This window comes from Periplaneta americana, chromosome 13 (assembly GCF_040183065.1).
Source record: "Periplaneta americana isolate PAMFEO1 chromosome 13, P.americana_PAMFEO1_priV1, whole genome shotgun sequence".
Classification (NCBI taxonomy): Eukaryota; Metazoa; Arthropoda; class Insecta; order Blattodea; family Blattidae; genus Periplaneta; species Periplaneta americana.
Genome location: NC_091129.1, coordinates 102,378,497 through 102,397,331, shown reverse-complemented (window position 1 = coordinate 102,397,331; position 18,835 = coordinate 102,378,497). Strand labels below are relative to the sequence as shown.

Below are 18,835 nucleotides of genomic sequence, written 5' to 3'. Positions count from 1 at the left end.
GAACGTCGTAGCAACAGATGGCGGTCTGTACGGTCTGTGTGCTACCATAACCTCTTTCGAACTGTGTTTTGCGCGGGCAAGTCGTACATCGGTTGCGTACGGCAACATTCCACAATACAGATCAGATGCTCCGTGTCCATGTTGACAGTCGAAGTTAATGTCAACAAATACGTAAGTAATCGTCTTAACCCTCTCCATATATCCCGACAGTAAGAAAACACTCACCTCAATACATGTTTCCAAACAGTTCACATTCCTGCCACTACCGGCGTTACCGTACGTATCGGCAAGTACTCTTCTGAATGAACGCCGTACTTACTAGGCAACTTCTCTTGCACATAAGTAATACACCTCTGCGGAAGTGTAGGAAGATTGAATTCTCTAGGCTCATCGGCTAGCCACATGACGGCATTAAGCGAGCCATGACACACTTTGAACTGAACACCCAGTATACTCTTCGCTGTAATCAAATGAAATCTACTGTTTTGGTACGAACTTCCCACCTATGATTATTACCATCGGCTTGTGCCTTGGACAATAAATATTCCATTTATGAATAAAATAGTACTTTACTGTCTTGTAGCATTAATTACTATTACAATTGCAGAGAAGTTAGTAAGTTTCCTGCAAACCTATATAAAAGTAACTCCACGGCCAATTTATAAAAATCATTGCTCATAGTTGAGGTATATTTTATATTGATATTTTTATTCTTTATTTCCATGTGATAGTAATAATAAGACCTCTGTTTCAGATGAGACTGGTTATCATGGTGAAGGTAAGTTGAACTGTATTCGTTATCTGCTTGGTTATAATAAGACAAATTATCTTCGACACTGTAATAAATCTTTCGTTCCAGGCAGTAAAATTATAAATCAAAACACCTAGTTTCCGGAACAGGGGTTTGAACTTTCCAAATCATTGACAACATAAATTCGTGAGGACTTGAAATTAATATAACATCAAATTATTTTTGTGAATTTAGTTTATTTATTTATTTATTAGTTTATTTACTTATTAGTTTATTAGTTTATTTATTAGTTGATTTATTTATTAGTTTATTTATTTATTAGTTTACTTCTTTACTTACTTACTTCTTTACTTACTTACCTCTTTACTTACTTCTTTACTTATTTATTTATTCATTTATTCATTTATTTTATTTATTTATTTGTTATTGAACATAACAGGCAAAGCCCAATTACAATGTTCAAGACTGACAAAGTAATTTATAAAACATGAACAAGGAAAAGGAAACATACTCTTATTAAAAACTAAAACAAAATAGAAATAAGAGAAAGAAAAAAAAAAGGGAAATTGAAATAAGGTGTGAAAGTAGCTTCAAATTAACTAACAACAATGTTCTGCAAATATGATAACAAATAATTCTGTATCTAGAGAAATTCATATTGAAAATATCAACGTTCGGATGAGGATGTAATTTATTGTATAACTGTAACATCTGGAAAACTGGGGAATTTTTGTGGGATTCAGTATTTGCCCTAGGTATGTAAAATAAATTTCGAAAATTTGCATTAAGCTTAGGTGCATATAATGTTATATAATAAAATAAACCAACACAGTCCAAATTATTGTTAATAATTTTATAAAGAAAGTTTAAAGATTGACAATTTCGTCTAATTTGCAAACTAGTAAAATGAAAATGTTGAAGCATTGTAGCATAACTCTCATAAGTAGGATAATTATTATAAAGTCTGTAATATAACCATTTTAGAAATTTATTTTGAATTTTTTCTAGTAACAGAATATATTTGTTACTAACTGGGTTCCAAATAACCTCAGTATACTCTAATTTAGATCGTACAATGGAATTATACAAAATTATTATAGTTTTGACTTTAAATTTACAAAAATTTCTCATTCAATACCTAAACTTTTATAGGACAAATTTATAATATTATTCATATGACTATGAAATGTAAAATTACTCCCAAATAATATACCTAAATATTTATGTTCATTTTCTTCCGGTAAAACTTTTGCCTCTATTTTGTATGAAAATTTTATTGTATTTTTCACTCTAGAAAAGGTCATATGTATACACTTATTAATATTAAATGAAATTGAATATTTGAATTGCATAGTAATTTTTTTTTAAATTTTACTTCTTACTAAATGACTTGTATTGTGAGGAGTCATGCAAATTGAATTTTTGACTTATACTCTTACAAGAGAACGATCAACACTGGAAGGCTGCGTAGGACCTTCAAATTTTGCACACTGGTACGTCTTATTAGTATAAGATGTGCCAAAAAAACTTGCAAAAATAATATGAAAGTTATTAAAACGATGTTCCGAATATCGCTGTGAATCTACAGTATGTGAATCTAGTTGTTGCGGAGCCTTTTGAGTGTAGCGTGTGGCAGAAATGAGAAAGAAACAAGGCTGCAACCCGAAGTATTTGAAGCTGTCCACTTGTTATACTGCCTCATTTAGAATTTTCAAGTTTACCTTCTTTATTTTTCTTCCGATTATCATGGCCTTCTTTCTGTTTGCATTTATTTTCATCCCATATTGCTCGCAGCTGACATTTAGCTCCATCCCTTAATATCGTCTCCTCTTCTACCAACAATGTCATATCATCAGCAAATCTTATGCACTTTATTCTTCTTCCTCCTACTATCACTCCTCCCAACTCCCATGTTCTGAAAACAGTTCTCCATTAAATCATTCAAGTAGATGTTGATAAAGGTGATAAAGGTAATCCTTGTTGTACTCCTCTCCCTATTTCACTTTCTTCAGGCATTTCTTCTCCTATCCTCACTATGACTCGTTTCATATAAGGATTATTGAACAGCCTCTCCTCTTTCGAATCCACACCAATTTTTTTTCGGGATCCCCATCAGTTTCTTTCAATCCACCCTAAGAGATGTTATTTGTGAAATACTCTTTCTGCATTAATTTAATGAATAGTGATATCTGTGCTCTCTTTCAGTGGGGGTGGACTATAACAGACGAAGAGGTAAAATTTTAATCAATTTTTATTAGCATACTGTATGAATTTCTCTCAATAATTGAGAAGTTTATTCGTTGCGAAATAGTTATCGCGTTAATTTAGCTAAGATCAGAGATTGAAATGGGTTGGAAAAAACCACAATGGTGCTTCGGTTCATATATTATTGGGGTCCTTCCGTAACATCTCATAAGAATGTGTGGTCAGTTCAGATTAGTTTTCATATTATACCGAGTGCTTCAAGAGGACTTGTGAAATGGTAGTGATGAAATATAACACTATTTGGAATAAAGAAAGTAAATAAATAAATCCATTATTTGCAATAGTTACCTAAACAAATCCATTATTTGCAATATTCACCGAAATAAATCCATAATTTGCAATAGTCACCGAAATAAATCCATTATTTGCAATAGTTACCGAAATAAATACATTTCAATAGTTACCGAAATAAATCCATTATTTGCAATAGTCACCGAAATAAATCCATTATTTGCAATAGTCACCGAAATAAATCCATTATTTGCAATAGTCACCGAAATAAATCCATTATTTGCAATAGTCACCGAAATAAATTTCTTATTTGCAATAGTCACCCAAATAAATTTATTATTTGCAATAGTCACCGAAATAAATCCATTATTTGCAATAGTCACCGAAATAAATCCATTATTTGCAATAGTCACCGAAATAAATCCATTATTTGCAACAGTCACCGAAATAAATCCATTATTTGCAATAACCACCGAAATAAATCCATTATTTGCAATAGTCACCGAAATAAATTCATTATTTGCTATAATTACCGAAATAAATTTATTATTTGCAATAGTCACCGAAATAAATCCATAATTTGCAATAGCCACCGAAATAAATCCATTATTTGCAATAGTCACCGAAATAAATCCATTATTTGCAATAGTCACCGAAATAAATCCATTATTTGCAATAGTCACCGAAATAAATCCATTATTTGCAACAGTCACCGAAATAAATCCATTATTTGCAATAGTCACCGAAATAAATCCATTATTTGCAATAGTCACCGAAATAAATCCATTATTTGCAACAGTCACCGAAATAAATCCATTATTTGCAACAGTTACCGAAATAAATCCATTATTTACAATAGTCACCGAAATAAATACATTATTTCAATAGTTACCGAAATAAATCCATTATTTGCAATAGTCACCGAAATAAATCCATTATTTGCAATAGTCACCGAAATAAATACATTATTTGCAATAGTCACCGAAATAAATCCATTATTTTCAACAGTCACCGAAATAAATCCATTATTTGCAATAGTCAGCTAAATAAATCCATTATTTGCAATAGTCAGCTAAATAAATCCATTATTTGCAATAGTCACCGAAATAAATCCATTATTTGCAATAGTCACCGAAATAAATCCATTATTTACAATAGTCACCGAAATAAATCCATTATTTGCAATAGTCACCGAAATAATTACAGTTGAAATATTCTAACTTATGATATCAATTATCGTGTATAGCACCTTTTGTTTGCCTGTCCATAGGTCATGACTAGAATCCTACGTTTGGTTATCTAACCTTTAGGTCTACAGTGAACATACGAAAACAAAACAAAGCTAGGCGCTTGGAGATTAGTACTCTAATAGAAGAATATGGTAGCGAACACTTCGTTAGGAAAGAAGAAAATGTGTGTTATCAGACGGAGAAAAGCTTCATTTGAAATACGGTACTTAAAATGTTTGCAGTCATTCATTGATTGTAATGTGTAATGTGTACACGAATAAATAGATGTAACCGGGGTTAGCAGATACATGGTCCAATACTGAAATGTCCATATTACGAAAATGTCCATAACGTGGTAACGTCCATTTATGTAAAATGTCCAAGCTCAGAAAATATCCAATTACATAAAGTCTAAAATTAAAATGTCCAAACTGGTCATGGACCAGATCTGGAAAGGTCCAATCCTTAATTGAATATGATCCAATGCCTAAAATGTCCACTTAGAACGAAGTTGTGTAAAATGTCCAGACTTACTAAAAATATATTACTAACGAATAGTGATTAAATAGTGTTACGGTAACTGTATTTAAATTAGTTCTTCAGGTTGTGGGTCAGAAAATAATTTTAGGCAGAAAGAAATTGCTCTTGGGTAGCGAGGTGTATCATTCTCTGCTTTGAATTACTGGTATCTGGTTACAAGATTTTCCACTTGTTATTGATTGTGAAGGCATTTTCTGCTCAGTGGTTGTTTAATATTTCCATGTCCATCTAATAATTGTGTCATGAATACTTCCATTTCATTCTACTCTTGTTTTAAATGTTCTATAAATCGCCATATATTTGCAGGGTGAGTTATAACTAATGTTTGAAATAATTGAGAATGGAATTCTTTCATGGCGTTGTTCGTTCGTTGGCGACCATTTAACACTAATTCATAAACATTCCACATTTCAGGTGGGAACTTAGAGAGAACAGCCCTTCTCCTTTCTCTTGCTGGCCTACTATTGATGTATTTAGTACCCACATATAGGAGGAACTCCATAATGTCTTCTTAAAATTATCATTGAGATTTTCTACAAAGTACTAAGATTTTTCGAAGTCTTTCATTTTCATAACAACAAAAACATTGCTTTCGTGAGTTAATCACTTGTGTATCACCTTGGAAACATTCCCGTCTAGAGTTTTTTTCTCGTGGTATTGCTTTCATATGTTTGCTCCCTTTTTAAATAAACATTTCTGTACAATGGTCCATTTTGCATTTTGGACTTTTTTGCACTTTGGACTTTTTTTGTCTATTGGACATTTTAAATTTGAACATTTCTACTTTTGGACTTTTTGTTTATGGACTAAATATCATGGACGAATACGTGTCTGGACTTTCATGTATGGACCTTTTATATGAAGAATCCACTGCAAGAATGATGGATGTCACTTTCTTGTCGAAAATGAACCAAGACTGTCAATGCACATAGAGAGTTACATGGCATTAACACTGATAGTCATTGTCCAGTAATGATCGGAAAATCACAGTTAAGCTTTGAGCGCTAAGCATTTCAACTTTCAATTGCTTCTCCTGAAGAATGTATTCCAAATGACATCCATCATTCTTGCAGTGGACTCTTCATATATTTGGACCTTTTCGTTTGGACCTTGTCTCTGGGAATGGTAACCGGAGCGTGCGGGAGATTACTGTTCTCCATACCAATGGAATGGAATGGAATGGAATTTACGGGAGGGGGGCACTATGGCCCAGCACTGCGACCTGTTACGATCTGTTTCCCTAACCCTCAAGCTGAGCGCATTCTCAAATCCACACCGATTGACTACACTAAGGTTCGTTGAGTACACAGATTTCGAGTAGGCAACGCTCCTCATCCCTAGGCCAGCCTCCTCCATGCGTCGCCAGCGGGAGATCGATGAATGCTGTGGAATGATGACGAAATGATGAAATGGTGAAGGAATTATGTAGATGCCTAGTATGGGGAAAAACGGGAGAACCAGGAGAAACCCCCAATTGCGACCTTGTTCATCACAAGTGTCACTATGTATTTTTCACTGAAAAATCCAGATCTCACCGGGACTTGAATTCCTGCGTGACAGGCCGGACGTCTGACCACTCAGCCATTGCAGGGTTCTCCGTACCAAGCAAAGTTAATATGATTGACGTACACCGAACTTCTACCCAAAGTAACCAAACGCAGAACTCCACTCATGGCTCTGGAGGTGTTTTTTTTATAAACAAACGTCTCCCTTTTTTTGGTCAAGAAGACAAGTTACGTTAGTAACCTTAAGAATGTAAGGTAGGACTATTTTTTGTGAGACTATTTAAAACAGAAAGTTTACGCTACAGAAGTGTTTCTTGAGAACTTGTGCTGCGCATTGAGCAAACATCAGAAGCTATTCGTCATGAACCCGATATGACCACAACGGCCGCTGCCATGTGTCGGTATGGATGGAGGACACTTTGCACACATCTTGTAAACAAAGGTAAGCCTCCGCAGTATGATAAATGTTGATATAGGCCTAATACTGCTTGTACGAACGGGTATTTTCTAATTGACAATAAAAAGTATTTAATGGTATTTAATATTACTGTAATGTTATTACTATTCTAATTAAGTAATAGCAACCCCATGTAATAGAAATCGCTTTAGGCTATAATATTATCATATTTCAAATTACATTTCAAAGAATTTTATCTGTGTAACGATGCCATATTTGAAAAAGTTATTTACAATATTTCTGTTCCAAATAGCTATATATTTCACTACCAATCAGTCCACAAATACCTCTGAATCACTCTGTATATGAAATATGTAACTGATATAAAAAAATTAAATTTCTCCAAATAATACATTTATGAACTTTATCAAGTAGATACTCTAAAATATGAAAGTGTATGTACAGTAATAAATGTAAAATTCTTCAAATAAACTTCGGATATGTTGAATACGTTGCACTGTTTTGGTTCTTAACATTTTCCATTTCGAGCTCTAATTCAGATCATGCCTTCCTGTTATTAATTGATGCAATAATGTTTATTACAGTTTATCATCATCATCATCATCATCATCATCATCATCATCCTTCATGCACCATCTGTAACAATCTACATAATAATTGTCTTGTTCATGCCAGCGTTTTCTGTGTCGACCGATATCTTTTCTATCTACTGAGTTATAATTTTTAAAAATAAAATTACAGTTTTTCTGGTTCTATTATTTGGACGTAGCTTACGCACTTCGTCCTATGTTTCTTTAATTTTGTGCTTCAGACTATAAATTCCTAATTTTTTTCCTGATATCTTTGTTTCGTACATGCTGCATGCTGCAATAGAGTCCATGTGGACTTATTATGTTATATTCTGTTGTAATTTTATTTCATGTAGCTAATATGTTTCTGTAAATTGCTTTCTGAATTAGAAATAATAATCTAATCGTCGGCAAACGTAAGTAGACTATCTATACGAATTGTTTTATAATTACTTAAATAAGATTGCAGGTTTCCATTGTCTGGCAGTTTCATCCATATAGACCTAAAAAAAAAAAAAAGAAAAAAAAAGCGGCTTCTCTCATTTTCAAAAATTGGCTCGTGTAAGAAAGTATAAGATTATAAACTTATTCCATAATATACTAGTATCCACATCGGATATTAGGCCTACTTGATGTCTATATATCGGGTCTGTCGCTTTCAGTTCATAAACATCTACTTAATGTCCTTGATCCTTAAGTTATTGTTAATATTAACAACACTACAATGAAGAAGTGAACACAATCAAATACATAGCACAAGAAAATGGTTACAACCCAAACATAACAGACAACATCATAAGGAAGGCAAAACAAAAACTCAACAAACACAAAAACACACAAAACACAGCACAAACACAAGAACACAGGAAATACATCACACTAACATACGAAAACAAAAACACACGCAAGATCGCATCCTCATTCAGGAAACAGAAATACAACATAACATACGGAACAGAAAACACACTACAAAGACATCTCAACACAAACAACACAAACAAATAAATACAACCACACAGGTGTATACAAACTCACATGCAATAGTTGCGACAGTTTCTACATTGGACAGACAGGCAGATCGTTCCAAACTCGATACAAAGAACACATTAAAGCAATAGCCAGAGGACACAATACATCCACATATGCCGAACACGTAACTAATGCTAACCACACATACAATAACATAAATACAGACATGGAAATCCTACACATACAACCCAAAACCAAAAACTCAACACACTAGAACAATATGAAATATACAGACACACTAAAACACACCCTGATCAAATTCTCAACACACAGATCAATTTCAGAACACACACACTATTTGACACCACACTTCAACACTTTTCAACAATCGAACGCACCCACACAACAGGCAGCGAAGTTCGAGATGACGCCAAGATCTACTAGGCTCTGAGGATGGTGTGAAGCACCGAAACAGCTAAACAGCTCTAAGCAGCACATGCTTACACAATTAACACGACGCCATTTAATCAATTATTAATATTATTTACTTAGAAAGAGAAATACAACTCTGAAGATATGGAAAGAAGAAGTGATCTTTGTAACGAAAGTGGATCCTTAATATAATAGAAAGAAAACGTATGGTGAGATGATGATGATGATAAAATAAAACGTTATGTATAAAACTCATAGGTTGCATGTAAAAGCGAACCAATACGTTAATTCTAAGGAGTGACATACAACATTTGTCTTGATTTCTTTCTTTCAGTTTATTTTAATAGCACTATTTAATCGATCTCACTGTAACATATTTTCTTCCATATGACAATTGCTTTTCTGAGAAATTATTTAGCTAAATTTCAGGTTCTGTATTTGTTACTGAATTTTGAAACAAAAACTATTTCAACTTGACAAATTTGTAACGCATATTCTTGTTTGTCTTAGAACTCATTAAAATCATGGCATGCGTATTTGTGTATTAATTAGCCGTTACTTCGATATTTAATTGATTTCTGATTTACAGTTTCAGATGTATTAAATGCTGCAGCAGGTAAATATTAAATATTTTATAAGTATTTTTAATTTCTTAATGCACTGCGTTTCACAGTTTGTTTACGAGAGAAGGCCCAAAAGTAGTTATTTACACATCGTCTATCTGCAAAAACGAATGTGTAGGCCTACTTTATTATGTACTTCACTTGCTGAAGTGATACATATTATAAAAGAATACCAAGTGTAAAATACGTATGCAATATTACTCATAACTTTATGAGTTGAAACTCTTTCACAAAATGTTATGTCCAGAAGTTATTTGGAATAAATCAAATAATATTACACCAGTGTTTAAAATGAAATGAAGTATTCTGGTATTCATGGTGCAACAAAAATATTTTAAGTGACATTCTGATAATTACATCATATCTTTTTTAGTCTCCTAAAACTGTTGGACAGATGAAACATAGAGATTCTGAGGAATTTTCTATTAAAAATATATTATAGATTCTCTATTTAAACTGGAATCTTTTCTTTCTTTTGGCAAAACTAAAGTCCCTTTTTACCATTACTTACTTACTAACTTTTTACTAAAACCATTATAATTCATGCGCATTATTTTCAGATAAATAATTGTTTAGAAGAAAGCTATTTGTTTATAACAAAATTTATGATAGACACATCCAGTGCAAAACTAATATAAAATCAAAGTATCATTTCGTTAAGGAATAGAATGTTGCTGCATGGCCAGATATTGTCTCCTGGGAAAATAAATAGTCAAGCAATACCATAAAACAACAAAGGAAGTCGAGACACATCTAAATTATTACATAAAATCTGAAAAAATAATTTATTAGAATACAATTTGGCATAAATAAGTTGACTATTAATCGAATTCACAGTTTCTCTCACAATAGCATTAAAGTCCAAGGTTAACTATATGATCAGTACCCGTTGGTAGACAGTAGTAAATAGTATTTTATTTTAAGTTTATTTATTGAAAATGTGCAATTTTTTGCGAAAAAAATTGTAAATGTAATTATCAAATGTCAGGAAAATAGATACCATACATAAAACATGACAATATATGTGTATATCCATACTTTGAATGTATAAATTAATATGAATGTACTTTTTTTACAGAGGCAATACACGAATTAACTAGAGGTAAGTAACTACCTTTTGTTGTATCTCTTTGACATTCGAATTTTTTTATTTTTAAAAATTAAATATTTTTTTCATAAGTAACTTGGCAGTATAAAAAGGCTGAAACGAGATTATTACACGACATCTCTCAAGAAAATGTGCTAAATGAATCTGCAATCATCTTTGCCATCTCGAAAACTTCTGAAATTAATTGATACCAAAATGTCATAGAGATAATAGATATATAATGTAAGTTGCCTAATATTTATACAGGTGCTACTGCATAATTCATTAAATATATTAAAAAAGAAGAGTTTCTTCTACCTAGTGTTTCATATTCAAATTTATTTACATTGTGTAAATAAATAAGTGAAGTACAAACAAATACAAAATACAGATAAATGCAAAATACAAGTAGAATATAATAATAATAATAATAATAATAATAATAATAATAATAATAATAATAATAATAATAATAATAATATATGTTTCAGCTCCCACGAAGCATGCTGGTGAGTACATACTTTTTTCCTTCCGAATTGAATTGCTTAAAAATGTTTAAGAGTTAGTGAAATGTCTTAAGAATAAGCTTAAAAGATATATCTCATCAAGAACGAATAAAAATGTAGCCTAATGGTTGTAAAATTGGAATCATAGAATTATTATAGACATACTGTAATTATGTCTATTTTTTTTTGAGCAGAATATTTCTTAGTTCGCACTGCGTAATTACGTATAAGAAGACAAATTCACTCACAATCTATCACGGAATTAGACGAGAACAGAAATCCCTACTGTGTAAGAACTACTAGAGGTATTCAAATGAACCAAATTGGACTTTAGAATATAGGGACGAATGTTTCTGATATCCACGTGTAGTGTGTTGAAACGGCAGAACCATTTTCTTGCTGTGCTTTTTCCGATAGAATTCCCCCCGTAATTGCACGGCACAAACGTTTCGAGCCGCCTCCTCTACCTTTCCTTCTTTGTTAAGCTCAAACAGAAGAGTGTCGGAAGTGTTTTTTTTTTTCACTTAACACTTCATCTTATTAGCCCACAAATAGCACAGACTTTTGTCAAATCTGCACAATTCAAGGCTTTTTTTTTACATGTATAGCACTCCAAATAACAAATGACAATTGAAAAACGATAAACAGTCTCCTGACAACTCAGTGTTGTAATGACGGACAGAAATGCAACGAATTTATGCATCAACCTAAGATAACATCATTAACACAGCTGTTCAATCTAAAGCCAAAATGGCAGTCAAGGGTAATATAAATCTTTGGCCGGGAGGAAAAAGGTCTTAAGTAAACATTTTGTATTTTTCAGGAGATTAGTAGAAAGATTGAAATTGGTGTCAATTATAGATTTGTTTTAATTAAGAGGTTTTTCCTGGATATTATTTGTTTATATTTCTTCTAAAATAAGTAATGTTGCTTATTTAACAATTTTCTTGATCATTTCCAAAAAATAGCCGCACTTAAGCCCTTTTAAGACTAGAACCCAAACTGAATAGAAGGGACAATTTAAACATAAGAACTTTTTGAGTAAAAAAAAAATGAGAAATGTAAATTATTAGGAATTCAAAATGGGTCTTAAACAATTATAGGACTGTTTACCCTGGTGCTTAAAGTTTTAAAAGGAAAGGGCATCAGTATGTGATAAGATGGCTAAAATACAAGTTAGACCTTTTTTAATATGGAAGCATGGAAAGTAAACATGTGATGTTTGTAAGGAATAAAGTATTAAATATTCTTAAGTCCTTTATTCTGTGTGTGCTCGATTCAAAAAGTACTTAGGACATTTGGTAACGCTCTATAAATCCAGTCAGGAGTCTTATTTGACTTTAATCGTTTTACCAGATTGTAGAAAATTGTTTCCGCTTTCAGAATATACAAAAATCTCACTTTCACAAAAAATTGACTTAAGACCTTTTTCCTCCCGGTCACAGGAATATACCAGTGGTTAGTGCAACAAATGCTGCAAATTAAGTCTATAAGAAATTCAAATAAAAATTGTTCAGATTTATTTTCAATGAAGAATACCAGACATTTTGAAAGTTATTTGCTTCCATAATAATGAAACATACTCCCTCCGAATGTTTTTTATGCCAAATACGTTTCCTTGAACCTATCCGTCTTCAGTTCTTGAGTTTCAATGAGAAAACGCAAGTAACAATGTCAGGACGATCAGCGAGTTTTTCATGTGGGAGTAATGCAGTAACTATTTCAGGTTATTGCGGATTGTAGGTGAGAGTTAAGAAAATGTCAGGTTCGATTAAACCAAAGAAATATGAAATTAATTTTGATTTAGTTTAAAGACGCAACTAAAATAGAAAGCATGACTCATTACTACCTAGGAAAATTAGAGAATCACACATATAAATATCTAGTACATCACACTGCCATTAAATATATGAAAAAGACCCACATCACTTGATTAATAACTATAAAAATATTTCATTTTTAATAACAATATTGTTACCTTACGTAAGTTTATAGTTTTCAGTAACATTATAGCCTTTACTCAGTAAATTATGAAATTAAGATCTAATTTAAAATATTCTTTCTCTGCGTCTACTTATGTAAAACCCCAAAAGGTTTATGTAAAACCCCAAAAGGTTTATGTAAAACCCCAAAAGGTTTCACTTTCACATCATCAATATAACATTAATATGTACAATTTGTGACAAATATGTCTACTCAGATAATTGTATTAACTACAATAATATTTCATTTTTAATGGTAATACTCTCATCAAACATTCTTAAGTTTTGTAGTTCTTAATATCCAATACACAGCTGTACTCGGAAAACTACAAACCAGAGAATCAGACCTGTAAATTATTTTTTATACGTTATCAAAAAATTACACAAATGAAGATCGACATATTGGCATTATGATGTCAGAAAATCTGAGCCATCTGAAGATTTCTAAATTAATTAAATATGTAAGCAATCCTGCAGGTCATGGCCTTCGTGTAATATTGTTTATTGTAGTGTGTGCTTTGTTTGATTCTGAAATGTCATTAGTTCTCAAAACTGACGAAAGTTGGATTTTGGAAAATAGGAAAATTATGTAGGAAAACGCTGCACTGAAACTTACTATTTTTATGAAAATCCTTGAATGCCAAGCTTCAAAATGACGGGTCATTCATTAAAATTCGTTCAGCCGTTTTTCCGTAATTGCCATTACCAGTTCAAATTATATACATAGATTATGGAATGAATGTTATAGACAAGACTATAAATATTCATTATACAGAGTGTTTCAGAAATACATTGACAAACCTTCGGGGTATGTTCTTCACACCAAAACAAGAAAAAAAGTTCATGTAAACATATGTCCGAAAATTCTTAGTTTTTTAGTTATTAATGAAAGAACATAGGCTACTGAAACATATGTCAGATATTGTCAGGTTGGTAGCAAGTGTTGCAACTTTAATCAATTGAGAAACTCATATAAGTTACAGTATATTGGTTTACTTTACATTATTACTACTCCGCCGCAATGGCTTATTGCACAGCGTACGCTTTTCTCATTCAAGCGGTCCGTGGTTCGATTTGTGGCGTCGGCTATTGAAGAGATTTATGTTCCGTCCTCAAGTGTTTGTCACTTGCCATGTTTTGTCCTGTGTTGTCTCAGCGGTGGTCGTTTACCGTGCTGACGACACGTCTGGGGTTGTCCGCAATGGTTACTTGTCCACAGATAGGCCTGTGCATCCTCCCATACATCACTCTGGCTTATAAATCGGTATGACAGGACGAGATGAAAATTCTGATTAATTATTAAGGTTTTAAAGTCCCAACAGTGTATAATATTCAGGTGAAATATTTGTATTGTGACATGATTCACAAATAGCTAACGATCTAATTTTTATATAAAGAGTAACTAGTCATATTGTATCTCACATTAACGTTTCTCTCTTTCAGGCTTGCTCATTGGTCCTGCCGCAACATGTAAGTCGTATTATCCTGATTAATCATCAACAAAAATTAACACTAGGTGTATATAAACTCTCAAGAGAGCTGAAATATTCATGTGAAGTTTTTGTATCATGATGTGATTCGCGTATTATGGTTAACGATCTGATCGTTATACAGGATGTTCTGTCACAAAACCGACAGCTTTGCCAGCGTATTTCGATGTTATTTTAAGCAAGAGTTCATAATATATCCTGGATCGATTCGACTTAGTTCCAAAGATATGGATTAAAATGAAATTGCATCGCAGGTATCGTACGAACAGGTGAAATCCTGGTTGATTCTTGAGAGGTTGTCTGTTTTAGCTAACAAGCAAACATTGTCATGGGGGGAGGAGATAAAGTTATTTTTTTTCTTTCACCATATTAACATTGTCGAAACAAGTGCTTATACAAGTTTTGGCCACTCGAATGCAATTACGAGGGCTGTAAAAATAAGTTTCCCTGTTTACAGAAAGAAAACACGATTTCGTGGAATGATTTTGGGTTCGATCCCGGGTCAGGTCTATGGCATTTAAGTGTGCTTAAATGCGACAGGCTCGTGTTTATAGATTTACTGGCATCTAAGGAACTCCTGCGGGACAAAATTCCGGCACACCGGCGACGCTGATATAACTTCGGCAGATGCGAGCGTCGTTAAGTAAAACGTAACATTTTTTTATTGGAACCGATACAGCAATTGTTGAGACATTTTTCAACATATTCCCCACCGGAATTGAGACATTCGTCATACCGTGGGATTAACTTTCGTAGCCCTTTGTCGCAGAAGTCTACCATCTGAGATCGGAAGCAGTGTGTGCCTGCCCTCTGCACCTCTCTGTCGATTGTATGGTATGATAAATGTCTTCTCAATTCTACTGAGGAATATGTTGAAAAATAGCTCAACAGTTGTTGTATCTGTTCCAATATTTTTTTTTCAATGAAATTGTGTTTTCTTTCTTTCAGGGAAATATTTTTCATGGCGGCCCTCGAATTGTGTTCGAGTGACCAAAATTTTTATAAGCACTTGTTTTGACATTATTAACATGGTGGAAGGAAAAAAATAACTTTTTTATGTGCCCCCATCAGAATGTTTGCTTGTAAGTGCCGACAGAGGGTGCATAGTCAGCATAACTGATAACATCATTGTGCTTGTAATGTCGATCTGCAGTTTGTGTCAGTGAGGAGCGAGTGAAAGAATGGTGCAAATTACACAAACAGCATGCAGGTGTATTCCCCGGTTGAATAAATTTGCCGGCCTGGGGAGGGGAGCGCAAGCGGTAGAGGCACAGAATGTCTCTACCGATTGGTCCGAAAGGTTGTGGGTTCGAGTCCCGCCTCGGGCATGGGTATTACTATGTTAAGAAGATGGAAACAGAACAGAGAAAATTGTTGAAGTAAACTTCAGGAACATGGCCTCAGGCCGATGAAATTATTAAAAAAAAAATACACTCCAGGCATTTACCTCACTACTTTTTTTTTTCACTTACGCCTCATTGACACAAACTGATGAGCGACGGTACATCTGTTACCGCATTATCAGTTACACTGGATAATGTATCCTCTGTTGGTACGTTTTGGAAACAAACAATGAACCTCACAGGAGTCAAACCGGGTAGTTCGTGTGTTCGTACGACATCTCTGGTGCATTAGCATTTCAGTCCATATCTTGGGAATGAAACCCAATCAACCCATATAGGTAATGTGTTATGAATTCTTGCTCAGAATGACCACCCGAATATTCTGGCAAAACTTGCCGATTTCATAACAGAACACTCCATATACAGAAAAACTAAATCAATCAATATAATATCACAAATATCCTAATAATGATCTTATATCAGAAGGGATTGCTTGTAATGTAGATACCTGGTAGAGTAAAACCTCGTTAATTCGGACTAATTGGGGAATAAGTTGACCGGTTTAACGAAAGTCCGGATTAACTGAAATAACCTAAAAGAACAGTAGAAAGTGCATTAAAACTCCGTTCACAGCAACAAAACACGTTTATTATGGTGTAGGCTATTTAAAGGGATACGGCTAAATACACTGTACAGTACAGTAAAATGTAAAGCAATATATATACAATGCAGTACATACGTGATGCCCATAATTATGATGATTTGCCCGTATAGTTTAATTAGGCCTACTTTAATGCAAACTTGATGAATTTTCTTTATTTTTAATACAGTACTATAGGTGTAACATTGTAAATAATTATTGTAATTCCATAGTTCTAATGTATAAAAGTAAATCTTAAATCAAAGTTCTTTAATTTTTCCAAACTCATGGGTTTTTTTGCCTGTCCGGATTAAACGAAGTCCGGTTTATCGGAGTCCGTATTAACGAGGTTTAACTGTAATCTGAATTCGTTATCTCATTTTTGAGAAACAGTCCTTCGCTGATACTCTCACAGCCAATGGTTTGTTTATTTTAAGAAATTAAGTGATACTGTTGTCAACAAAACATAACAATGACCAGTCTTCTTCTGAACCACTAAGATAGCACTGTAGTTCCATATATCAAGATCACATAAACAAGTAGAAGAACTTTTCGGAAAGATACAGGAACCGTTCTCAGACCAAAACAGTGTACCATACTTCATCATTTTCTGCTCAACAATTCTCACAGACCAACACTCAATGACGACTCCGGCTAGTTTCAGCAGTTGGCTATACAACATATCGTTAAATGAAGTATTACTTACAAAATACGACAACTACACATAAGCTAGCCTATATCTTGAAACAATTTATTTTAAAATTATCTGAGTTCACACATTTTTTATCTTATCCTTTGTAACAGTTCTCAATCATTATCCTTGGCAGTGAGATTGCCTAAGAGGTAATACTCATTTGACTATATAAGTCATAAAATGCTGCTAGACAAATTAGATTATTATGGAATTAAAGGCGTTGCACACCAATGGTTTCACTCATACCTCATAGATAAGAAACGGAAAGTCGAAATCAATACAATTATGAAATCTACCTCGACATGGGGAACTATTAATAATAGAATTCATCAAGGATCAATATTAGGTCCCCTACTGTTTCTAGTGTTCATAAATGATTTTGCCCCCTTATAAAAGATATAGGTCATCCCATATTATTTGCAGATGACACAAGTATAGTAATTACAGCCAATAACTCCAACACATTCCAATCTTCAACAGAGGAAATTCTCTTCAAAATATGTAACTGGTTCTCAGTCAATAAATTAGTATTAAATTGTAACAAAACTAACATAATTCAACTTAAATCCTGCCCAAATTCAACCTCGCAAATTTCAAGAGCAATAATTAACAATAGATCCCTATTAGAAACAACAACAACCAACTTTCTTGGCTTAAAAATCGATGTGTGTTTTTATTTTATTGGGTTATTTTACGACGCTGTATCAACATCTAGGTTATTTAGCGTCTGAATGATATGAAGGTGATAATGCCGGTGAAATGAGTCCGGGGTCCAGCACCGAAAGTTACCCAGAATTTGCTCGTATTGGGTTGAGGGAAAACCCCGGAAAAAACCTCAACCAGGTAACTTGCCCCGACCGGGATTCGAACCCGGGCCACCTGGTTTCGCAGCCAGACGCGCTGACCGTTACTCCACAGGTGTGGACTCGATGTGTTGAATTGGAAAAATCATATTAAAGAAATTACCCCCAAACTAAATTCAGCATGTTCTGCTATTAGATCTATGCAAAAGATACTAAATATCAATACCTTAAAAACAATATACTTTGCATACTTCCACTCGGTAATGAGTTTTGGGATAATATTCTGGGGAAATTCACAGATAGTAACAGTATATTCCTACTACAAAAAAGAGTAATTAGAATAATAGTAGGTGCCAAATCTAGGGAATCGTGTAGGACTATTTAAAAAACTACAAATAATGCCCATGGCTTGTCAGTATATTTTTTTCATTAATAATCTTCCTCGTATATAATCGTGAAAACTTTGTGACTAATTCAACAGTTCATAGCATAAGTACACGTCAAAAAATGACTTTCATACTCTATCGGCAAGTCTATTGTGTTATCAAAAAAGAGTGCGTTATATGACAGTAAACATTTTTAATAGTCTTCCTATCGATATAAAAAATAAAACTCAAAACATAAGATTATTTAGGGCCAAATTAAAGAAGTGCCTAATTTCTCACGTCTTCTATTCTGGAGGTGAATTCAATATCATTCAATAACGCTTCATGAAATTGATACAAAACTTTGTGTTGTACTAGTAGACTATATTGTAA

The 18,835-nt window shown here is 33.2% G+C and overlaps 1 protein-coding gene across 1 annotated transcript in view; it reads left to right on the top strand.

Annotated features, from left to right (window-relative positions):
- The window catches only part of LOC138712178 (uncharacterized), a 79,758-nt gene that overhangs the window by 30,517 nt on the left and 30,406 nt on the right, over positions 1 to 18,835 (top strand). Inside the window, exons 10-15 of the mRNA XM_069843673.1 lie at positions 755 to 778; positions 2,957 to 2,983; positions 9,499 to 9,525; positions 10,611 to 10,634; positions 11,111 to 11,128; positions 14,551 to 14,577. Of these exons, the coding sequence (XP_069699774.1) occupies positions 755 to 778; positions 2,957 to 2,983; positions 9,499 to 9,525; positions 10,611 to 10,634; positions 11,111 to 11,128; positions 14,551 to 14,577 (147 nt within the window). The remainder of the gene's footprint in view (positions 1 to 754; positions 779 to 2,956; positions 2,984 to 9,498; positions 9,526 to 10,610; positions 10,635 to 11,110; positions 11,129 to 14,550; positions 14,578 to 18,835) is intronic.